Source organism: Phalaenopsis equestris, unplaced genomic scaffold, assembly GCF_001263595.1.
Source record: "Phalaenopsis equestris unplaced genomic scaffold, ASM126359v1 Scaffold000223, whole genome shotgun sequence".
NCBI classification, from domain to species: Eukaryota; Viridiplantae; Streptophyta; class Magnoliopsida; order Asparagales; family Orchidaceae; genus Phalaenopsis; species Phalaenopsis equestris.
The window spans coordinates 2284098-2309344 of record NW_018164665.1 but is presented as its reverse complement, the minus strand read 5'-3'; the positions used below and the strand labels follow the sequence as shown (position 1 = coordinate 2309344).

Here is a 25247-nt window from a genome sequence, read left to right as displayed (position 1 = left end):
AAGCAACTTGTCCGCAAGGTGAAATGATGTAAACTGCTTTTGGATACCTTCGTAAGGCTTCCACATAACTTCTTAGTCTGACAAATCTTTCCACCTAATCAATACCTCCTTTGATCCTGTCACCCTCAGACGCACCCCTTTGACCTCTAAAGGTTCCAGAACCACCTCCATATCCTCCATTAGTGTCGACGGTAGTGAAAACGAGGGTGTATGATCTCCGATAGCACGCATCAGCTGAGAAACATGAAACACGGGATGCATTGTCGATGATGATGGTAGCCTCAAACGGTAGGCTAGTGCCCCAATGCGTTCAGTAATCTCGTAGGGTCCAAAATAATGCGAAGAAAGTTTCTTGTTCCTCCTCTTCGCTAATGTCTTCTGTCAATAGGCATCAACTTTAAGTAAACCATGTTCCAGGGCTAGAATTGTACCCCTCGAGCTCTGTCAATACTCTGTCTCTCTCCTCCAAGCACTAGTCAACATTGTATATTGGTGTGGCGCTATGCCCGTAGTGTATCAGGTGAGGTGGATCTCACTTATACAAAATCTTGAAATGGGTGGTATGTGTCGTGGTGTGTTATGATGTATATTTCCAATATTCTGCCCACGCAATTCGCTTTACTCACAGTTTTGACGTTTCCAATACAAAGCAACGCCAATATGTCTCCACACTCCTGTTGGCCTCCTTTGTTTGGCCATTTGTGTGGGATGATATGCAGTGCTCCTCTTAAGGACTGTCCCATGTAACCAGAACAACTCTTTCTAGAAGTGGTTGAGGAACACCTTGTACCTATTTGATATAGTTGATTTTGGTACTCCGTGTAAGCGAACTACTTCCCATATGAATACTGTCGCCACTGAGAATTATTTGTAGGGGCGACGTAATGGAATGAAATGGCTATACTTGCTTAGGTGGTCCACGACCACTAGAATCACTGCAAACCCCTTTGATCAGGGCAAAGCCTCTATGAAATCTATGGTTACTTTCTCCCAAACCTTCTCCGACAAGGCTAGGGGTTGCAACATTCTTCTTGCACCATGGTCAGGTGTTTGTGTCATTGACACACATTGCAACACGCCACCATGTCTTCTTAATCTCTACACATCCCCACCCATTAAAGCTTTATTGATAGACGAGTGTAGGTCTTTTGTACTCCGGAATGTCCCTTATTGTTCTGCCGTGAAACTCCTCCGATAATCTTGGAATGTACTTCGATGTCCTTGATATTCCTGGGTGACTGTTTGTGTCCTGTAGCAACTCTACTCGCATTTTCCTCAATCCCTCTTCTTGCTCGCTCTCTTGTCTCATTGCTTCCCAATTGAGGACCAATGATACTGTTAAGGATGCCAACTGAGGCTCTTCCCCCTTCCCTCAACAGGGCATCCGTGACTTTATTCTCCAACTTTGGCCGGTACTGAATCTCGAAATTATATCCCAACAACTTGAACAACCGCCTCTGGTGCTCTTCAATCACCATCCTATGCTCCAACAGACACTTCAAGCTTCTCCGATCTGTTCTGACGAGAAAGTGTTGTGCTGTGTGGGTTTGCCACGTATGAATGACCAATACAATAGCCATCAACTCCAACTCGTAAACTGACTTGAGCCTCGCCCTAACGGTGAGCACCTGACTAAAGTAAGCAATCGACTGCTGGTCCTGCATGAGTATTGCTCCCGGTTCATACCCTAATGCATTTGTCTCTACCACAAATGGTCTACTGAAATTTGGAAGTGCTACTACTGGTACACTTGTCATGACTCTTCAGATGTTAGAAGGCCTGTTTTGCGGTTTCCCCCCACTTAAAATTGTCTTTCTTCAGATGCTTCGTCGGTGGCTATGCTATTGTGTTGTATCCCTTTACAAACTTTCGCACTATTGGAAATTATAGGATTAGCATCGAGCATTTCCAAAACTAATTGAGTTTAGTATCGGATTAACGTTAAAAGAATGAAGATGTTAAAACGGGCTTCGTCAGCAAAAAAATGCGTCAGGTATTTTTTAACGTTGGAATAAGCATCGAAAGATTTCGTCACTGTGAATTTGCGTTGAAAAAATAATCGACGTTAGACTAATGTTGTTTTAGCGTCAGAGTTGTCCGACTCTAATTAGCATTTACCAGAGTCAATGCTAATTAGCGTTGGCAATTCAAAATTTTATTAAATAGCGTCAAATTTGCTTGGTCAGGTATTGAACAAAATATTATTTATTTAGTGTTGAAATTTTCCGACGTTAATCTGACACAAACTTGTTAGTAACTAAAAAAAAAAACAGAACAATTAGATTTTCATATACCTGTACGAAACAAACACAAATAACATAATATGATATTTATCTATCTCTAGAACTGATAAATGAAATCACCAACATATCTAAATAATGATATCAAATTAAATTAAAGATAGACGAATCAAAGCGTTCAAAGTTCAAGTTCACAACTAAATCAACAAGGAAAATACATTGATGTAAAAAACATACAATCAGCCCCTATGGCGGTGAAACATCAATAAAGAAATAATAAAAACCTAATCTTGCTCTTCATGCTCCTCTTGCTCCTCATCCTCCTCAACAACACTCATATACTGCTTGCACTGATGATCAAAATTCTCTGTCAAGCATGCTAGACCATCTTTGACCCTCTGCTAGCTTTCATGCATTTGTTAGAGCTCTTCATTCATCATCATGACTTACCTAACAAGCTCTTCATGCTGAGCCTGTAACGAGCTAGGGCCACCTACAGTTGCACGAGAGCGCTCGGCCTCAAATGTTATCCTCTTTGCGCCCAGGCTATATACCCTCCCCTTTTTCTTCCTTGCCGACTGCATCGACAGCTCAAAATCACACTGAGCAGTTGTGGGTGGCCAGCGAGGTCTGGCTATCCATCCCCCTTTGTCTCTCTCGAGCTGCTCGTACTCCTGCATCACAAAATTTTAAACAATCATTAGCATTTTAAATATTATAGGCTCTCCAAGAAAAATAGAAAATTAAGTATTTGAACTTACATTGACACGTCAAGAGTGGTTGGATACCCACTGACGTGTGCGTAGGCCCTTATATGTGAGGACATGCAGCTCTACAGTGAATGACTCTTGATCAAGCTCCTTAGCCTGTATACATGCATGATCATATCAAAAAAATATAAGCCACATACTTACATAAATATGTAATCTACAAGTTCATCTTTCTACAACCCTATTGCATGTGGGTTGATGAAAGCCATTGTGAAAGTATGAGAGAGAGAGAGAGAAATGAAATGAAGAGGAGTGGCAAAGAAGTGGGCATACAAGATGTAGGGAGAGCTTTTAGTGCTTGTAAGGGAATAAAAATGTTTATTCTCTAAAAAGGCTTCGTCCATTGTTATAATTTAAAATGTGAAGTTACTTGTCTAATTTGGTAGGGCTGTTGATTGTGCCCGACATTCAAACTAGAGTGATAATTACTATAGTTTTATTCAACTCAAAATCATATTGATTTTCCTCAACATAATTAGTGAGACTTATTTGTGCCTAGTTTGATATAAATTGGAATCACTTCAATACGACTCTCTCTCTCTCTCTCTTTATATATATATATATATATATATATATATATATCCTTCAAATTTGTACACAATAAAACAAAGTTAATTAATCTTATCTTGTGTTAAGCATGTTTGTAGAGTAATCAGAGAATGTAGTATGACATTCCAATAATTACTAATGAGGGCGATTGTGAGCTATTTGATTTACTTTGAGTGGTTTGAATTGTGCCTTAACTTTGAATGTAGTATACTGACCCATCGTTCTTCCCATTTCCTTCCTCGTTTCTCCAATCGAAGCCCCACTCTATCTTCCCATCTCTCCACTTTCGCCACAGTTCAGAAACTCCCAATTCCTGCTTCACCTATTAAACTGAGTGTTACCCTCTTCTCCTCTTTATCTCACTTCTCTCTCTCTCCCTCACTTTCTCTACATGCAGACCAGACAATTCTAATGTATTTACATGTCTAACACCTAACTTTTACAATTTTCTTAATCTACTATGCTAAACTATTCTTACATATTTAAATGTCTAATACCTAAGTTTTATTATTTACTTTTAATTAACATACATTCTACACAATTTTTTTTAATACACGCGTGCTATACAATTTTATACATGTTTACATGTTTTACACTCTTTTTTCTTTTCAAAATATACATGCATGTCACACAATCATTACGAATTTATACGTCTCTAACACTTAAAACTTCAAATTTCAAACAATTAAAAAAAAGATTTTTCACATAATAACAACATCAAATATATGCATTACAAATCTAACACCCAAATATGAAATATACATATAACGGAAACTTAAAATCCCAAAATTTCAAAAAAAAAAACTTAACAAAAGCTTAGAAAGAAAAAGAAAGAAAAAAACTTATCAAAAGCTTATAGAAGGGGTTCACCTTGTCGGATACAAGATTTCACCGGTGGAAATGTTCTTGAAGTCGCTCAAGGTGATAAGAATCATCAATTTTTGTTAAATTTACGTAGGAATTTTGGGTTTGGCTGCCCGCACTGCACAGAGAAGAATTTCCAAGGAAATAAAGTTTCGGTCGGGAGGGGGCCTTTTTAGGTCTTTTGCATCCGAGATATTGTCAGAATTTTTTAACTTAATAGCATCGAAAAATTCCGACGCTAAATCGACACCCGACAAATTCTTTTAGCGTTTGATAATTCCGATGCTAATAAGTAAATTTTAGGTGTCGAAAAATTTCAACGCTAATTTGACGCTACAACTTCAATTCAACGTTGGCGGCTAAACACAACTCTTCTATGTTGAAACTTACAGTCTTAAAATAGTGGGCGATGCTAAACAGATGCAAATCAGCTACTATTGTTCCATCGAAATTGAGTCTCACACTAATTATGACGCTAATATGGAGTTTTCCTGTAGTGTCGTTAGTATCCGGTGAGACTTAGAAATCCCCTCAACCTCTTCAAGCTCCTTTGTACAGGCTAGTACATCATAGCCTCGACTTTGGATGGATCTGCAGCTACTCCTGCCTTGGTCATCACGTGCCTAGGGTTCTCCATCTGAAGCTATGCAAAGGAACATCTTTCCTCAAATTGGCGTACAACTGGTGCTCTCTCAACTTCTTTAATACTGCTCTTAGGTATTCTACAGTTCTATCTCAATACAACTGTAGATCAAAATATCATCGAAGAAGACAAGAACGAATATGTTGAGGTGAGGCCGAAAACCCCTATTCATGAGGGATTAAAATGAGGTCAGTGCATTGGTGAGACCAAATAATATCACTGAGAACTCATAATGCCTTTCATGATTTCATGTGTCATGAATGCTACCTTGTGCACATATGCTGGCCTCATTTTGCTTTGGTGGTATCCCAATTTAAGATCGATTTTCAAGAAGATCACTGTTCCCATGAAGTTTATCTAGAAGCTTATTAATCACAGGAATATGAAACTTATCCAACACTCTATCATTGGTTAAAGACCAACTGTCCACGCAAAACCTCCGACTACAATCTTTTTTCTTAAGTAACATGGCTGGATTGGAAAAAGTGCTCACACTAGGTCTGGTAATCCCGTCCTCGAGCATCTCTCTGATCAAGTTCTCTTTCTCATCATTCTGAATCTGATGGTACTTGTATGGTCCGACATTGACAGAGGGAACACCCTTCTTTAATGTAATAGCGCGCTCATGCTCCCTTAGGGTGGTAACTCGCTTGGCTGCAGAAAGACATCTGTAAACTGTTGTAAGAGCTGTTGGTCCCCTTCGATAAACTTTGCCAACTCTAGATCTCGAATCTCCTAAATGCTCTGCAACTCCACCAAGTAGCCCATCCCCCTTTCTCGTATTGACTTACGATTGTTTTGAGCGACATCATGATTTTGCATAAGCAAGTGTCTCCTCTATGCATCACCGTCTCCTCTCAGCATCACCTTTCTACCCTCCTCCTAGAATTCTATCGTCAAGAATTTCCAATCCACATTCATCTTCCCAAGCATCTGCAGCCGCATCATCCCTAGAATCACATTTGTGCTGCCCAAATCCAATGGGAAGGATGTCCTCCACCACTTGTAGGCCATGTAGTGTCAGAACCGACCCCTTTTAGATCCCCCAAATTTTCTTTGCTTTCCTTGTCCTCATCATATATAAAGTAAACCAGCCCAAAAATAGTTGTTCAAAATCTGTATATAAACCTTCCCCAGCGGAGTTGCCGGAAATTGTCAGCTATTTTTCTTTCAAAAGTAAGATTTTAAAATTTAAATTTAGAATTTAATATATATATATATATATATATAATGTAATTTTGGGTTTAGATTAATCTGGGCTCTTAAATTCCCTATAGGAGCAAACTCCTATAGTTAATTACATCTTAGACAACCGAAGTCACCTAAGAAAACTCTCGATAATAATCAGAGGTTTCGTCTTCAAGAATTCAACGTTCAAGTTTCCACGATTGTTCATAGGAAAAGTCAAATGGGATAGGTTTAAATAGGAACAATTATTTCTAGAATCCAAAGAAGTGAAAAGGAGGAGATATCGAAGATACTGAAGGAGATTCAGTGATATCTCAAACTAATCTACGGTTTGGCTTTACGTCTTTGAAAGAGAAATTATTTAATATTTAAGTCCTGCAAATTTTTTAAATGTTCGGGACTTGTATTTGTATGTTATATGCAAATAACCCGAAAAAAATATGAGGATTTATGTCGTACTAAACGACGACCTCGGAATCCTAAAAAGTTTAGGACTTATGTCGTACGATATAAAATTGTATAAAATCCTAAAAGATAATGTGAGGATTTACGTCGTGCCAAACAAACAACCTCGACGCCCTATAGGTATGTTATTTAACTCTATCGAGGTTCGGTTGAAGTTTCTTCTGCCATCGTTCGTCGTAGTCCTGATTGTTGCCCGGAGATGAATCGCCAATCGACAATGCTATCGTCTCGTCCTGAGATGAAGGGAGGAATAAGAGAGAAAATTATGCCTCGAAAGGCCTATCATATGAGATTGTATAAACATATTAAAAGAACTTGTATTTAAAAGTTTGAATGTAGGTGAATGTCTATAGTGCAATATAATATAAGAAAGAAACAATTATGTAGTGACGTACTGTAATAGGAAAAGACTGGAGGAAAATTATGGAAATAAAGCAATTTAAAGAAAGGAAAAACTATGCAATAATAAAAAATGTGCAGTAAAAGAACAAAACTGAAACAACTAAGTGTACCCGGTTAAGTATGGCGATGCAGAGACACACAAATTTACGTGGTTCAGCAAATTGCCTACGTCCATAGAGTTGCAGAGGATTTTATTGCTTTAAAGATTGCACAGTTTCTCTACAGGGTTACAAGAATAAGACTCCACTTCTCTCTCTCTACCCGGGAGCCACACGGAGGAAGAAAACTAAGGGAGGGGCGGAACCGGAACCTGCGAATCCCTGATTCCTTTTCTTCCGTAAACCAACGCCCGAGAGAAAACCTTGGAACAGGCTTCACACAATACTCGACATTAGGAACCGCCATGTGCTTTGTGTTATGCCATAGTATCACCCACGAACTTATATAAAGCATTATTTTTCTTTATGGGGGTGGATCATTCCTTTAAGATAATTGATTTTATTTTGTATTATACAATTGTTATGTGTCTTACCAAATTATATTTTAAAAAAGTGATTAAATCACAGGGCTTTACAACTTAATAGAGAAACAAATTTCATTAGTATAAAATCACTTGAGGATTTAATCATTCAATGTGAAAGAAGTGGCTTTACAAGCCAATTTTATCACTTGGTAGAATATTGTTGATGTTATGATTTGCTAAGTAATACTTCTTCAATGTTACTAAAACTTTCAAAAGCATAAAAAATGCTTCTGCCTGTTGCATTAACATTAGAAGGTTTACAGATATATCACTAAACATTAATGTATGTACCTTTCTAATACATAAACATAATACAAAACATTCCGTGGAATGATTAATGACTCAAAATTTCACTACAAGTTTGCATTGCAGATGTTTTTCAATGATTGTATATTTGTGAATTTAGTCCAAACTGAAACAGCCTTTAGGATCTCGAGTTATGCCATAATCAACTATATTTGGCGCGGCACTGCGCCGCTTTTTTATGGTGTTTGGGGCGATGGGGCAGGCGCGGTGCCCCGCAATTTTGCTTAAACGCGGGCAACAGGTTCGATCCAGCGGCCCGCTTTCCGCTTCGACGTTTTACGCTGGTGCACTCTTGTGATTCCTCCCTTCCTCCTCCTTCGACACGGTAAGCTGCGATCTCCACCTCTGTTTGCACGAAGAAAAACCTCCGCCGCTCTAAGTTGCGATCTTCCTCCACCTATTTTCTCCTCCTCTGTTCGCACAAAGCAGGACCTCTGCCGCTTAAACTTGCGATCTTCCCCCACCTGTGCTCTCTTTATATCGTGAAATTCTTAGATCTCTCAATTCCCCTAATCTCCCACTCACTTATGCCTCTCACCTCTCGAAGAAAGCTGAGTTCCGCACCATCTTTATATTTGGATGTGAGAGTGATCCCTTCACAACATTGTTGACCTTTTTGATACCGTTGAGTACTCCCTCTCAATTCTTAAGAAGGGCCGTCTCCCATAAGACAAATCTGTTGAACAAGAAATTTCCTCTATGCTCTTCCCTCAATATTTATTGAGAATAATGAGATAAGTATTTACTTATTATGCTTTATTTGCTCGCCTATTTCAAAGTGTTGTTTTGTGATGTTGCTGCACCTTTGAACAGTGCATGTGTGGGTATCATTCGTGATTTGGCTGAGAATTAATTGGTTTTCAATTTAACAATTTTTCATAGGTTTTGGGCATCTTTCTTAATGGATTTACTGTAGTACTACAATGGTCAGGGAGAACAAAGAGACTGTCATGCCCGCACTATGGGAAAAAGAAACGAAATTTTCTTTTTGCACACTTTATAGCATATGTTTTCATAAATTTTAATTCTTTAATTAATTCCATATCAAATGAAAATCATTTGCAATTACATTTTACACACTTTATAACATTTGTTGACATTGTTATATTTTGAAATGAATTTATGTTTATGAAGTATCAAATATTTGGTTGTCATAGTTTTGTTTGAAACAGTTTTAGTAAACGAGGGTAAAATGATCATTTTTTCAGAAATAGTTGTCTCACAGCTGCAACAATCAGACATCCAACTTCCCCGCAACAGCTTCCCCATAGTAACTTCATGGGGCAATGCAGCTGCAGCTTCTCATCTTTTATGCTGCTGCTGCGCCAAACAGAGCCTTAATTTGTAATCCACACAAATCTGAACTGCGTAGTTGTCAGAATTCTATCCTCGATGAATTCATTTAGAAGTTTTAATTGTTATCTTAACATATAAGAATTATTTTTAAGTATGAAATACTATTTTTCATACTGAAATCATATATCAATGAATTTGTATGTTTTACATTGATAAAAGAACTATCATTGGAACATATTTCAACTCCATAGAACACCATAAAATCACGTTACTAAGTTTAGTTGTTTATATTGTTATAGCCTAAATGGATAAGAGTTGAATCAGCAAATTTAGATGGAGTCTTAAATATATAGATGAAGTAAACAAGTTTTTAGAATTTGCATTAATAGATTTTTTTTCTTCTTCCATTAAAAGGTGTTTGACTTCATCTGATATCCAAATGGGCTCGGTTCAACGAGATAGAAATTAATTCTGAAATTCTCATATACTGATACTTGTGCATAAAGTTTGAATGAAATATGGTGGATTTCAGTTAGTCAAGTTTAATTAACATTATACTAAGGCCCCGTTTTGAGCTGAGTTTTTCGCACTACATGTCACGAAAATGCGATTGGGGGTGTTTGGTTAGTGCATCGCGACGGAGGTTTTAAATAATTTTGATAAAATGCGGGTCGCGCGGTCGATCCCTCGGCCCGCGTTTCGTCTTTCCTTTCCATTTGGCTTTTTACTCCCCTCTTTCGCGAGCTCTTTGCTCTCATGTCCCGCTCCGAGCTCTCCTCCTCCTCTCTGATCTGTGACTCCTTTGGCAAGGGTTTGTCTGTTTTCTCCTCTCCCTATCCCCTCTGTTCTTCGGTTTCGTTTGGTTTCTTTGATCTCCCTCGGCCCACAGTATTCTCTACCATTATCTATTCGACATTTTTTTTTTTAAATTTTGAGATCATTTTAGTTTCTCCTAGCTCTATTCGGTCAATGTTTTTCGAGTAGTTGTACACTGGTGTTAGATTTTGCAATTTCAGTGATTTTGGTTTTTGTGATTTTTTTTATTGGTGATGTGGTGATGGCTTGTTCTGTAAATTTGGTTAGAGCATTATTTGTGTTGTGATGCTGGTGGATCTAACACACTTCTAAACTTAGTTAAATATTTTAACTTAAAATAACTTAAGCTAATTGATTAAATCCTAACAGACTAAATTAGCTTAACTGAAAAATAAATATCAACTTAAATAAAACTAAGTTAATTAATTAAACTTCAATTAAATTAATTAAAATTTGGTTAACTTTAATCTAAATCAAAACTAGAATCAATCAAATATTAACTTAAAGCTAAAACATTAAGTAAACCATAATTAAATTCAATTATAAGTAAATCAAGCTCTTTTTCAAATCAAAATAAAAAACAGATTCATGACCTAAAACTATAATTGATTGAAAATTGAACATAATATTAAAGATATTAATTATATTTCATTAGGAATACAATAAAAAAACAAAAATTATAATTAAAACATAGTACTTGAACCATGAGGTACAACATTAATGATATGATGAGATTACTTTTCACTCTTCTAAACATAAAAACACTTGCACAAAAGTCCAGTTGTAACATCTCCGGGTGCATTTGGGGCGACAGTGTGGTGATGGTGTGGCATCGCACCGCATCGCACCGCGTCTTGCTTTTTAGGGTTTAGTAATATTATGTTTTGCCTACTTTTTGAAAAATAGAGGTAGAAAGTTGTGTTCTATGATCTTAAATGTCGTGGCTGCCTGAAACCTACACTCACAGCTGATTCTTCAAATAGTATCTACTAGAGAGAACCTTAGTCACCATTAGTACTAAATCAAACTATTCATCCCAAATCCTTGCCATTTTTACTCCACAACTACCATCTTCTCAAACTCCATTACTATCAACAATATTTAGCATGGCGGAAGATCAGTCGGGGGAGGCCTAACAGACTCCATCTTCCCAACCCCATCCTCCACCCAAAACACCATTGCCATCCCCCATTCATGGTGTATCTCCATATGACAATGCATCAACCAAACCCCCGGATTATTCGCCACAAATCTTATCACCGTCCACCCTCCTGCCGGAATTCCCACTGTATTCCTCTTTGGAGGATCCACCATATTCAACTCACCCCCATCCCTCTCCATCACAAATTCCCCAATCCCCCTACCCATCACATAAAAATCATACCCATGTAAATGAATAGGATGCTCTTCCTCCAACAGCAAGCTGCTTCCCTGCAGCACCACCTGAACCACAGATCCATATTTGATCTTGTAGATCTTCGTCCCCTTTACCGTATGGTTAAATTTCATAGCAGGAGAAGGGGGGAAATCAGATGTGAAAACACCAACCTGATCGAAGTACGCTGCTTCAAGAATCGAATTTCTTCTCGGAGCCACGAAGGAAACATCATTCATGCTCGCGATTACTCTTTGCCCAACCAAATGCAGATCAACAACGATGGTTAGATTTTCATCAACGGGTTCGGGAATCTTGACTCGATTAGGGCTTTTGAGTTTTGAGGTGAAATGGAAGGCGGAGGATCGATCGAGATTGGAGGGGAGGAAGGGAAGGAGGGGATTGGAATGGATGTTGGTATCGTAAGTGAGAATGGCGGTGGTGGTGTAGTTGCGAAATTGAGGGATCGGAAAGGAGCTTTCGAAGCGGTGAGCAGCGATGTAATATCGACCCTGATTGTGGTTGGTGTGGAGCAGAACATCGGTGGTTTGGCCGGGGCCGAGCATCAGGTAGGAGGTGTTGAAGGGTTTGGTGTAGGAGGCGTCAGCGGAGACGACGATCATCGTGTGGCCGGCGATGGAGACGAAGAAGTGGAGGTTCATTGCGGCGTTGATGAAGCGGAGTAGTAGGGTTTCGCCGGTGGTCGCGGGGATCACCATTGTTTCTGCTCATAACACAAATTAATTTAGGAAAGTTTATATGCAAAAATATACGTATTTGAGTATTATATGATATTATTCGATTATTTTAAGTTGTTATTGGAATATTCGGTCGCGTTATTTGATTTGAGGCTGAAGTGTTATTGAAATATTGTCCCGCGTTACTTGATTTGAGGTTGTGTTATTCAAATAACATAATGAAAATTAAAATAATACAGGGAATATGAAAATTAAAAGAATACGGGGAATATGTTGAATAACACAGCCTCAAATCAAGTAACGCGGGACAATATTTCAATAACACGACAAAATAATCGAATAACACCATATAATACTCGAATAACACTTTATTTTTTACAAATAACACAGATAGAATATTCCTGTAACACAACGAGATATTTCTAACTATTTCAATCTCAATGTAGCTTTTGAGAGTTCTGATGTAATATATACAAACATCTATTCTGATGCATTTACTTATCACCCACCCAAATTTTCATTTTTACATCTTAAGCGCCTATTCACAGATAGAAAACGATGCTTTAGCTGTACAAATCAAAGTTTGAGTGGGAAATATGTAAATATATAAGAATTTGATAAAAATAAAAAATATGACAATGTATACAAATAAATGATCTATTTATGCAAGTCACGATCAAATTATTGAGAATTTGACAAAAATGAAAAATATGAATTGGAGTTTTCTCATAAAATTTTGATATTTGAGTGAGAATTTGAAAAATGGATGAAAGGGGGATGATTGATTTGAAAATAGCAAGTTTAGGCTGGTTTGCATTTATGGAACATTTACATAGATATCCCTCAATTTTTACCTATTTACATATCCAACCACAACTAAACTATAGTTTTTATGTACATAATACCTTATTGTCAAGGACAAAAAAGTCCCACATCGGCTAGGTGTAGAGCCAAAAAGTAGTATTTAAGTCGGGGACTGCCCACCACTCCTAAGAGCTCTTTTGGGAGGTGACATTATGCTCTAAAATGTATATTTCATTTTCCTAATTAAATTGATGATTTTTTTTGTATGTGACGTGAAAGATTTGATTAGCAAAATTGTAAAATGTAAAATATTGGGGTTAGACATGTAAATGAATAGTAATTGAGTGGTATGTATGGGAGGATTGGAAATTCTTGACGATAGAATTCCAGGTGGAGGGTAGAAAGGTGATGCTGAGAGGAGACGCTTGCTTATGCAAAATCATGATGTCGCTCAAAACAATGGTAAGTCGATACAAGAAAGGGGGAAGAGCTACTTGGTGGAGTTGCAGAACATTGAGGAGGTCCGAGATCTAGAGTTGGAAAAGTTTCTCGAAGGGGACCAACAGCTCTTACAACAGTTTACGGATGTCTTTCTGCAGCCAAGCGAGTTACCACCCTAAGGGAGCATGAGCACGCTATTACATTAAAGAAGGGTGTCCCCCCTGTCAATGTCGGACCATACAAGTACCCCCAGATTCAAAATGATGATAAATAGAACTTGATCAGAGAGATGCTCGAGGACGGGATTACCAGACCTAGTGTGAGCACTTTTTCCAGTCCAACCATGTTACTTAAGAAAAAAGATTGTAGTAGGAGTTTTTGTGTGGACAGTTGGTCTTTAACCAATGATAGAGTGTTGGATAAGTTTCATATTCCTATGATTGATAAGTTTCTAGATAAAACCCATGTGCATCTTCCCCTTCGAAGATCGATACTTTCAGTTTTCTGACCCTTGTATCTTCACCCCAATTTCCTCTTCCTCCGGTATTTCCCCTCATGTGTCTTGGGTGAAACTCCCTCTTCCGGTCATAGCCATACCTCAATTCCGATTCCCTACTTCCTCATTCGTGCTCTTCCGTACCCCTTTCATCAGAAGTTTCCACTCCTCCTCTGAGAGTCCTGGGGGGACGCTCGTGGTGGTAGATGATGTCCTCCTCGTTGTCCTCTCGTTCGATCTCATTTTCTTTTGAACTGGCCAAGGATTCTCTAATAAACCTTTGGTCAGGATTTGCAACTGGAGTAATCGACATAGCCTTAAACTACAACTTCAAGAGCTTTTTCATTATTTCTTGCATTTCTCATATGCTCTCAAACCCGTCCTCCATTTGGCTCTCAATGGAAGAAAATTTGTCCTCCGTGGTAGCAAACCTTTCTTCCATTTCCGATCTGATTTGCTCACATTCTCCTTCCAGCACATCCACTTTCTTTGTTGTTATCCCTTCAAAATCTTGTTTTGATACCAATTTGTTATGATCCGAAACCAAAAATCAGCGAAGAAACAACGAGGAAATTGCAATAGATATGTGGAAAAACTCAAACGAGGGCTACTCTTACGAAAATCAAATGAAAACAAGCAAGATGCAATTATGATCTATTGTTTAAGAAGTAGATCGTCTCTCCACAAATCCTAGACATCGCTAGGAACACCACATGAAGAAAAGAAAACAACAACCAAAACATGCATTAAAATAAACCCTAGCCCCCTTCTCTTCCTAAATATTTCCCCTAAATCCTTTTCAAACTTCTTCCCCCTAAGTCCCCCTTGATTCTTTTCCTTCTATATGTGAGGAATGGCTTCGTGACTTTTGCCCGGGCACTGGAATTGTGCCCCTTATCGTGCCCGCTTGGACCGACCGCCTGCTGCTTTGGCTTGAGATGGCCAGTTGGGACCTGTCCTTCCTGGACCGGTTCCGCTTAAGCAGCAGAGGGGTGTTATCACATTTCTCTCAATTTTCTTCTATTTGGAGAGTTATAGCCTATCTTTCTTCGATTGGTGAATCTGCATCTTGAAGAGAGTAGATATTGGATGTTCTCTGTCATATTTAGCTTGCCGTTTTGCTGTTGGCCCCGCTATTTACAGATAGGACAGCCGCCGAACGGCTTCAAGCCCCTTCCAAACTCCGCCTTGCATATTCTCTTCCTATTGCCATGTTACAACTTCTCCCCACTAAATCTGATCCTAAAAGACTCTAATAGCTCTAAAACGGTGTCATTGAAGTTTATAATTTAAGGCCATTTAATGTAAAGAAAGTGTACAACATTTCACCAATCTACCATACCGATTATGTTCTTGTATTGGTTCGTCTTGAAGCTTAGCATGCTTCATTTTGAAAACTTAGAATGTTCATTCTTTTATGGGTTGACGTATATTAATAAAATTCAGAAAATTTCTAATCTTTTCAAGCTTTGTCTAAATTCCTTTTTTAGGAAGGCAAGAAAAGGAATATGAGATGATCTTAAGAAGAACTTTGCAAAGCATATGTCTACTGAATGTCCACCCCAACACAACTACCTCTATAATCGTTCAGGTTAGGTGATATTTCTGCATCTACTTTAGTTATTATTTTTTCCTCTGGTCCCCTAATTGTGTTAAATCTACAAGTTCCACACATGCTATGCTGTATAGTTTATACTATTTATTATCTTTTAAAAACATTTATTTAGGTTGTATTATTCACCCAAAAAAGCCTTGATTCTATGATTGAAGTGATTCTTCCAATATAAGGATTCAGTGCTGATTGATGAGCAAATGATTGCTTCTCATTGTCTGTGCAAATTTTACAAACAATTAATGTGTAGAATTTGTTTCTAAACAAATTTGACGACGACGACAACGACAAGCCTTTATCCCAGCTACATGAGTTCTTTTTCTCCACCGTGTCCTATTGAGTGTCATATTTTCATTTATTTCTAACCAGTTAAGATCATTTTTATACCATTTGCCCAAGTCTTTTTATGTCTGCCTCTACCTTTCTTAACATAAGTCGAATCTAAAACATCTACTCTCCTAAGCGGATCATCAGCTGGTTGATGTTTAATGTGACCAAACCATCTACGATGACACTCACTAATCTTATCTGATACTGGAGCTACACTAACCCTTTCATAGATACATTTCAAGAAAATATTAGATACATGTTTCAACCCAAAAAAAAAAAAAAAGACGGCCAAAAGAAAAATTATTATTGGTAAGATCTTTATGTTTATGTTAGGTTGAAGAGCATTTAATAGCTATTAGCACTCTTTCTTAAAGATTTAATATCTTTATTTTAATTGCAGGTTATTGGGGATGATGGTGCTGTATCCTTTTCTTAATTTTTTGCATGGAATGTTTTCATTTATTAATGGTAGATACATTTAAAATCTAACCTTGTTCTTAGATTTATTAGGTTTTCCCTTCAGTACTATTGAATTTACATCAGTTCGATTGTATAGGGGTTGTTTATGACAAAATGTTGTCGTCCCTTTAATATGCTTTTGTAGAATGGTAGAAACAGCGATGTCATTTATTAATATGATATTTCTTTTTTTACTAGTAATAATGCTATCAATTATTAAAACTTTAAAAAGAAAATATCCAAATGTTTAAAAAGTAATGGTTGAAAAAGAATGCAATACTATGCTAAAATTTTTTTAAAACAGTGAAAAAGTTAGAAATAATCAAACCACAACTACTTTTTTTTGATAAGTTGGTCCTTAATTCTTTTATAGTTGAAGTCGATCTACTATCTTGTTTAAAGAATTTTTGTTGCTATTAGAGAAACTAATAATATCATTATCAAAGGTTGATGAGCGAATCAAAGTTTACATTCAAATCTAAAAGTTAGGTGAGGTTTTTTAAGAAATAAAGGTTTGGAATTTCTTTGGTCAAATCAACACCAATAATGACTAAACTAGGAGGAATAGGTTTCATCTTGCTCTATATCATTTAAAGAAGTGAATAATTTATTAAACTCTCCATTCATTAAAATGTACAATTAGTTGTGGCAACATAAATTAGTTGGATCTAATTTGAGGAAAAACTAGTAGAAGTATGAATTTTAAACATAAAAAACAATTGATTACGACCAAAATCTTTGGTCATATCTAATTTTAAAGTGACATTGACAACTCTAATTTAGAATTAAAGAGGGAAAAAAAACAAATAAAGATGGAAAAAACATACACATAATAAAAAGAGGAAAACTGAAATAGGAAACACCCTCCAATAGCTTCCATAAATTGAACCTGTGAGGCCCATATGGTCTGTCGTCTGAGCCACCTGACAAGGACAAAATTTCTTGCTCTCATTTAAGCTGGGTCATAGATGTTGTAAAGAACCAACTTGGTATTCAAATTAGTGAAATTGCTTGGAGGTGGGGATCTAGTGAAAACATCAAAAACTTTTAAACAATTTAAAGTTTGTATTTTATAATAAAGTTAAGCAACCCTTTGAATTAATTCTTATTATGTCAGATTTGTTGATTTGTTCAGGTACTTGATTATTCCCTTTTGATGAAGTATGTTTGTTTGAACAATGATGATTTCCAACATTTTTATTTAAATTCAACCATATTTATAAATGAATGATGGAAGTAATTTTAATGTCGTTATTTCAGGTAATTTCTGAGCTAATTTTTCTTTTCTTGTTACTATTATTTTTTTCTTTTGTGCTTTTTTTTATTATTTTCTAGGGTTGGCTGTTTTGGCTGTTGACTATTGGTTGTTGGTTGGTGGTTGTTGGATCACTTGCTTGTTGTCTATTGGTGCAACTCACATAATATAATGTCATTTAAATGGAGTTCCTTTGTAAATCGAGTCAAATGATATGAATATAAATATCATTCATTAAAATGCCCTTTATTTTTTTTTCACTTTCAGCTACTATTACAGATCCAAACTTGAACAACTCCTGTTTTATTTTAGGAGAATTTCGAAGTAGTTCAAGTTCCTCCAATGGTGTTTGAAACGTAGCAATAATATGCCCAAATTAATTTAAGACTTCTGTAGAGCCTTTTAGAGCTTGAGAGGAGCACTTTGATTACCACTGTAGTAGTGGATGCTTTAAAAGGAATAGTAGCAAGTATGATATTCTTTATTTTATAGATTAATTCACGTTAATTATCTATTCTTATCTTGGAGAATTATTCCCATTATTCTAGTTCTCAGAAAGCAAATATAGCAGTGCCTGCTTCGTTTAATATGATGCACATTGACAATAATTTGTAATATTCAAGTGTTGTTTTATGGATTAATTTTTGCATAGAGCTATAAGGCTAACCAGTTTTTTTTTTTTTTCACAGAAAATTGGCGGCCAATTTTTATATATTAAGATCATTTTTATATAATATGTCAAGTCCTTTTAGGTCTATCTGTGTCTTTCTTAACATGTGTTGAATCTAAAGCATCTACTTTTTTAACTTGATCTCTAAAATTTTTTCATTAGGGGTAAATTCAACACAAACAATAGAACAATTGCAAGGAAAATCAGAGCAAGGAATGGAAGTGTGTGTAAAATACTTATGGAAAAGAAGATTAACTACAACAAAAGTTAGGTGCATTTGCAACCATACCACCAAATTCCTATGTATTTACATATCTAACACCTAAACTTTACATTTTTACATTTATAACACTCAAGTACTTCATCACATCCAAAATGTCACTGGGTTAACTTTTAAAAAGTGAAATACACCTTTTCATGTATAGTTCAAGTGGCATATGTAAAAATTAAAGTTTAGGTGTTTGATATGTAAATACATAGGAATTGAGTGGTATGTATGTAAATCTTTCTGAAGGAAGTTTGATTTTTGGATTATCCAAATCATATTAATATTGTTAGAAGCAAAACCATTAAAACCGAAGTAGCATATGAAGCAATCATTCGTATCCCTAGTAACCATAGCTTCAATAACAACAAGAAATTTAGTTTGATGAAGATGAAATTAACTTTTAAGTTTTTTTTAGCATTTGATTAACAATAGAGATTGGCTTTTATTTGATTCTACTTTTAGTATACTTTATATGAAAAATTATATACTTTTTTGTTCTATATAGATTCAACTTTAATAAGCTCCCCTCCTTCACAGGAAGAAATTCACCCTATAGATTTCCTTCTAGTATTAGCGCGAGGATGAAAAATAGCAATTAAGTCTGAACTCTATTATGAAGTTTTTTATTTGGTTGAAAAACATGTTTTTATCTCTTCTTCTCTTGTCTATTTATCAAGAAAAACATCATTCTTTTATCTGTATAAATATTTATTTTGACCATGTAGTGCTCCTTGATGAATAGCTTTAGCTTCTCCCTTGTGCTATAAATGCATCGTGTGTAGCTCTTGTTGATGCGGGCATTCCTTTGAAACATCTTGCTGGTATGTATTTGTTCTTTTATTTTTTTTTTTCCAGCATGAGCTTTTTGCATGTTTTGACCTTCAATTGCTTCTCTCGTGCAGTTTCAGTCTGTTGTGGTTTAGCAACGAGTGGACATGTAATTTTAGATCCAACCATACAAGAAGAGCAGGTGGTTTCTAATGGCTGTTAATTCAATAGGCTGCAATTGACTAATTTGCATAAATACTTGCATTGTTTTGATAAGAAACCTTCTGTATAAATCATTTGTGGTGGTTTCGCCTTAGCCTTGTTTGCTTGTGCTACGATGCGTTGTCACCCGAGCTTCCCTTTTACATCAAATTTGTTTCAATTTTTTACTCGTCTGTTTTCATGTTCTTTTGAGTCAAACTGTGCTGTTGCTTTTGATATACTTTGGAGTTTGTCGTCTAGCATGTGCTCTGTGTTACTTCTTCTGTAACCTACATAAATTTTTAATTTTTATTTCTTAAGAAGTTTCACATACAACCCATTCAATTCCTATGTATTTACATATCTCACACCTATACTTCAGTTTTTACATACATGCCACCTTACCTAGGCATAAAAAGGTGTACTTCACTTTTTAGAAGTTAAAATGGTGGTATTTTCTATATGTATGAAAGATTTGTGTGTATAAATGTAAAAAATAAAACTTAGGTGTTAGATATATAAATACATATGAATTGCTCTTTTTTTTTTTAATCAAGTTATTTGAGCATTAGTTTGTATGACAAAGGTCAACACTCTTTTTAGAATGTGCAAGTTTTTGTTTAAATGTTTTTATCGATAAAATTTTGAATTTCTTTTGTTACTGAATGGTTTATTCAAATTAAAGATTTATTTGTTATTTTAATGTAGCAGAAAATGAAGGCTGTTCTTTATCTGGCTTTTCCAAACCCTCCTCTTTCAATCCATCATAAATCTGAATCTTCGACGAAAGATGAGCCTATCGAGCATGGAATTATAACATCTGTTACACGAGGGGTGATGTCAGGTGAAACATTTATATCCTGCTAATTACTCTTTTGATATTTGGGAAATTTACATACATAGCTCTCAATTCTTATGCATTTACTTACCCCCAAATTTTAATTTTTAGAAGTTAAGCAACATTTCCTTTGTCTGAAAAGATGTATGAAAAGGTGGATTACACTTTTTCCTATAGGTAGGGTGATTAACTTGGCTGTGAAATAAATAAACACATAAGAATTGGGTGGTATGTATATAAAAAACCCTTGATAATTTAGTAGATGTTATCAATAGAAGATTCCCAACTTTGACGTTCAATGATAAATCATTCAAATGCCTTGATTCTAATAGAATTTTGTTGATTGGTTTGTTTTTAGCTCGAAGCTGCATATGTGCACCGAGAACAAAAAAAAAAAAGGTCAACACCTAAGTTTAGGTTTTTTATAGTAGGCAACTTGAAAACTTCTGAATTTGGGTGTTACAAAAATGACCGAGGAAGGACAATATTGCTGAAAAGTAAATACAGTGAATGAAATCTCTGTTTGCATTTGCTAAATTCATGAATCAGTATTCCTTTTAGAGACAACTACATCAATGAAAGCAACCAAAGAAATAACAGCAAACTATCGGGTTCTTGATCGCCAATGGATAAAAGACACATGACACAAAGTGCTCGGACCACCTGCAAGAGAGTTTTGTTAAATTTCTGATCAAAATATTCAATGACAGGTTACTACCGATTTTTGCCCTTATTTTGTGGGGACTATAATATCTAATTTGCGGTTTCTCATAGTTGCTAGCCCCTATGGTTAACCATGCCTCTCAATAGCTAGAGATGACTTTTGATTAAGGCCAGTCATTAGAATGTTGATTACTCGGTGTATAATATTAGCAATTAGGTTGTCGATTGATTAAATTTATCGCTATAAATTTAGATCGAATGATCAGGGGAAAGATAACAAGTTCGATCAATATTTTATGGTTTATTCGTACATGGAATTCTGACTAATGCAATATTTCTGAAGAGTTTGATGCACACAGTCTTGTCCTTGCGGATCTAAACTCTGATTCGATGACTTAAACGTGTAGCTTTAGAATATGCTACCAACTTAACCCCTCTTATTTGTACATACATGATAAATGATTTGAATATTGTGCGACATATGCCATCTTATGGTTTGTAAGCTTGTAAGTAGCTTGATCATGTAAGATTCTTTATGGCTAATGCATCATTCGATTGTTGAAGGTAGCATAAATATCTGATCATAAATCTCCTCTCCGCATCTGCCATTTGCCATACTTTACATCCGATCCATTTGGATCTACTCTCTTTTTTGCAGCGAGTTATGTGTTCTATTTGAATCGTACAGGGAAATTATACTGACTATATTCACTTCAATTATATTGAGCTCATTCATGTGGCTGTTTAAGAGAAAGCTTGGTCATCACTGAGCCAACCAATGATATTGTTGGGCTGCTTGGATATTCCATAGCAAGCAGGTTGTGACTCGTGTCTCCATAGGATTCTACGTTAGTGGTCCTCAACTAAAGCTCATTTGATTTAATTGAGCCAACAATATCAAAATGGGGGCAGATTTGCAGCCCATATTTGCTGATTACATATCTTGGAGTGTTGACAACTAATTTAAAGATGAACCACATATAAATAATTCTCAGAATCAAGCAGAATTGTAAATCCAATTACCTATTTTTTTCATCTACGTATATCAAGGATGACCATGTAACATGGACAAACTCAAGCATCCGGTTTGAACCATTCCAGATGATAGTTGTGGATAGAATATCAGTAATAGGTTACCGTTTTAGTTGGGGCAACTTAGGATTTCTTTAGGAGGGTGAAAATAGGTGTGGCGACACCTACATCATAACATGGGCGACAACTACATCATGACATGACCCTAACTACATGAACTATTAACCTCATAGCTTCTTCTGTTAGGCGCAACCCTGCTAAAATTCATGAACTTAGAGTGATATACTGTGTGGATTTTTTTACGATATTATAACTTCACGATCAGCCTTCTTGGTTAAAGCAATATTCAAGAAGGACGACAACAATAAAAGTTGGCTTAGTTAAACAAATTGAGAAATAGGAAGTTCTTTAGTTGGAGGAGAACTAGTCAGGATTATGAAAAATCAGTTAAGGGGATTTAACGTGGATAACTATCCATTATGATGAAGTTTTCTGGGGGACTTAAGTCTCGTATTATATTCCCATGATTGGTCATTCATAGCAGTTAAACAAAGAAAATGCCTGCTATTTTATATGAATAGTCTGAGCAATATGGATAATATCACTTTCTTAAAAGATTCTGACAAGCACACCTCAGAAGCAGCAGTTCAGCTATAAGTGACAAAATAACTAAAGTAGATGTTTAACTGATTCTTACATGATAATGATAATATTATTTAAAAGTCCCCAAATCATAAATGCGTGACCTGCCACCATATTATGCATAAGTTGATAGATAACCATCAAATTCATATTTAAGCATGGGGATGCATTAAAAAATAGAGAAAAGTGGAGAACAGTCCTAAAAGAGAACAGTAATCCTTGTTCATTTCAACCAAAAAAATCATTGAGAAAATGTGCATTAAACAATATAAAGAGCATTTACATACATACATATCATCCAGTTCCTACTTTCTATGTATTTACATATCTAACACCTAAACTTTACCTTTTACATTTATACCACCCAAATTTTTTATATCACATCAAAAATACTTGCATATTAACTTCTAAAAAGTGAAATACACATTTTCATGTATAGGTAAGGTGTCGTATATTTAAAAGTTCTTAATATAGTTACTGTAAAATGATTATTTTATAGTGAAGAGGAGACTTGGACCGTTATAAGACTGCATATGAAGACGTATTTTATAGCTCTAAAAAATTCAATATAAAGTTACTATACTTTTAGTGAAAGAAACAATTCCAGTCTGAATATGTGATTTGAACTTTATTACTTCGTAGAGGAATGGACAACATCTTGGATGCCCATGAAGGGGCGTAGTTTATCTCTTTGATTATCAATCTCTAAGCTGATTGTTGGTGACAGTTGGATTTGCAAGATAACCATTTGCCCGTTGCTACTTCATTCCTACCACACTGATGAGTGAGAACTTGATCTTTGCATTAGGGTACAATACCAAAGCCCTGAATATTGGCCTGAGTAGGGATTTTTTTCTTGTGTTCCTAAAGGAGATTAGTTGGAGATCATGTTAATGTTCCTCTTTAGATGCTAAATTTGCTTATATGGCAGTCTTAGAGACTTAACATCTAAATACTTTTAGTGTATTATATTTTTTATACTTAGGATTTATTAAGATGATGTTATAGAATTTTAGTTCATTTTGGCGGCATTCATATACATGTGAAAGAATGTATATGATCATATGGATGTACTTTGTGTAATTTCATGATTTAAAAAAATGAAATTTTATTTTTTGTTTCAACACAGTTGAAGATGTTGCAAACTTCTTAGCAATCGTCAAATATCTTGGTTTATGCTTAATATTTTTGCTCTTGGGCTCCCTTTTGTCTTGTGAGATCAACCTTACTAATTTTACATTTTTGTCTTATATTTTTATTTAAAAAGCTAGTGATTTCCAATGATCATTTCAGTGTTTGATTACGAGCACTGCTTGGAGCGCGGCCGTGTTGCTTGCTCAAAGATCTCTGAATTTCTGAGGAGAAACTTGCAGTCCTTAGCTCGAGAGGGCCCAACAAAAGCTACTTAGTAATACAAATCATTGGTGAGATTGCAAAATTCTTTTTTGATAATTAGTTCATGAATTACACCTCTCTTTGTGTCAATTTGCTTGTTTTGCACTCTAGGGGCGGTGGTCTGTACAATTAAATCTTGTTAGTGATGCTCAAATTTGTGTATTTGTCTTGATGCTTCTAGCTAAAGGCTTTTGAAACATTGATACACTTTTAGAATATTTTTTGAGGTATAGCTAGACTTGGAAAATCAACAAAAAATATTTTTGGGCTTAAGGAAGTCACCTTGGTTATTTAAATTTTGGATTAATCTCCCATGTCATGTTTACCTTGAGTAGAGGTTTTATTGTATGTCGGGAGTAGTAGTGCTCTAGTGAGTTACATATATGTGATTGAAATAAGAGATTTTAGCAGATTGAGATTGAGATTGAGATGGAGTGAGAAGAGGAGAGAGTAGAATATGAAATAAGCAACAACACTCTTAGTGGGAAGGCATACTTTTTTGTTTATGTTCACTTTGTAGTTTAATTATGCTTGGAGCATTTAGTAATTTGTTATTTCCTCCTAGTCTTTATTCTCTCTAAGTGGGTTTTAGTTCTTAAGGAGCCTAAAGATGTTATTCAAGAAATGATAAGTTTTATAATCATTCAATGATTAGAGTGTAACATGAAACAAAAACAAGGCATCACAAACAAAAGTATGACTTAAAAACAATTGACCAGGCAAATATGTGGCAAAAGAACCCCTAGATTTTTAATAAAATAGACTATAACTTGGAGCCTGCTATATTTTGAAGAGAGATTATATACTTTTAATGTATTTCTTGCTCTTGTAGATTATAAAACTTAGAATTTTTTGTCCGCAAGCTCCTTTGTGCTAGACATACTAACATCAATGGGATCACCCAACATACTTAGCATTAGGAAGGCCATTAGGAGCAAAAGCCTAAAAAAAAAAATCATTCATTGATCGAGGGAGTAGGTGTGAGGTCAATCACAACCATTAAACTAGCAACTAAGAAAGGCATCAAATCTTTAGACAGGGTCTGAATTAATTTAAAAGAAAACATAATAGATTGGTTGAAATGTGATTCAATAGTGTGTTGTAGTGTAGTGTCTGAATTAATTTAAAAGAAAACATAATAGATTGGTTGAAATGTGATTCAATAGTGTGTTGTAGTGTAGTGTCTGAATTAATTTAAAAGAAAACATAATAGATTGGTTGAAATGTGATTCAATAGT

The 25247-nt window shown here is 35.7% G+C and overlaps 1 protein-coding gene across 2 annotated transcripts in view; it reads left to right on the top strand.

Annotated features, from left to right (window-relative positions):
- LOC110023189 (exosome complex exonuclease RRP46 homolog) overlaps positions 1-24184 on the top strand; it is a 33903-nt gene extending 9719 nt beyond the window's left edge. Inside the window, exons 4-9 of one of the 2 annotated variants that reach the window (XM_020722468.1) lie at positions 15367-15467; positions 16219-16239; positions 19219-19291; positions 19373-19440; positions 20148-20283; positions 23908-24184. In XM_020722468.1, the coding sequence (XP_020578127.1) occupies positions 15367-15467; positions 16219-16239; positions 19219-19291; positions 19373-19440; positions 20148-20283; positions 23908-24023 (515 nt within the window). In that variant the 3' untranslated portion in view covers positions 24024-24184. The remainder of the gene's footprint in view (positions 1-15366; positions 15468-16218; positions 16240-19218; positions 19292-19372; positions 19441-20147; positions 20284-23907) is intronic. The other variant, XM_020722469.1, reaches the window with a different exon arrangement.
- Positions 24185-25247: the final 1063 nt, after the last annotated feature.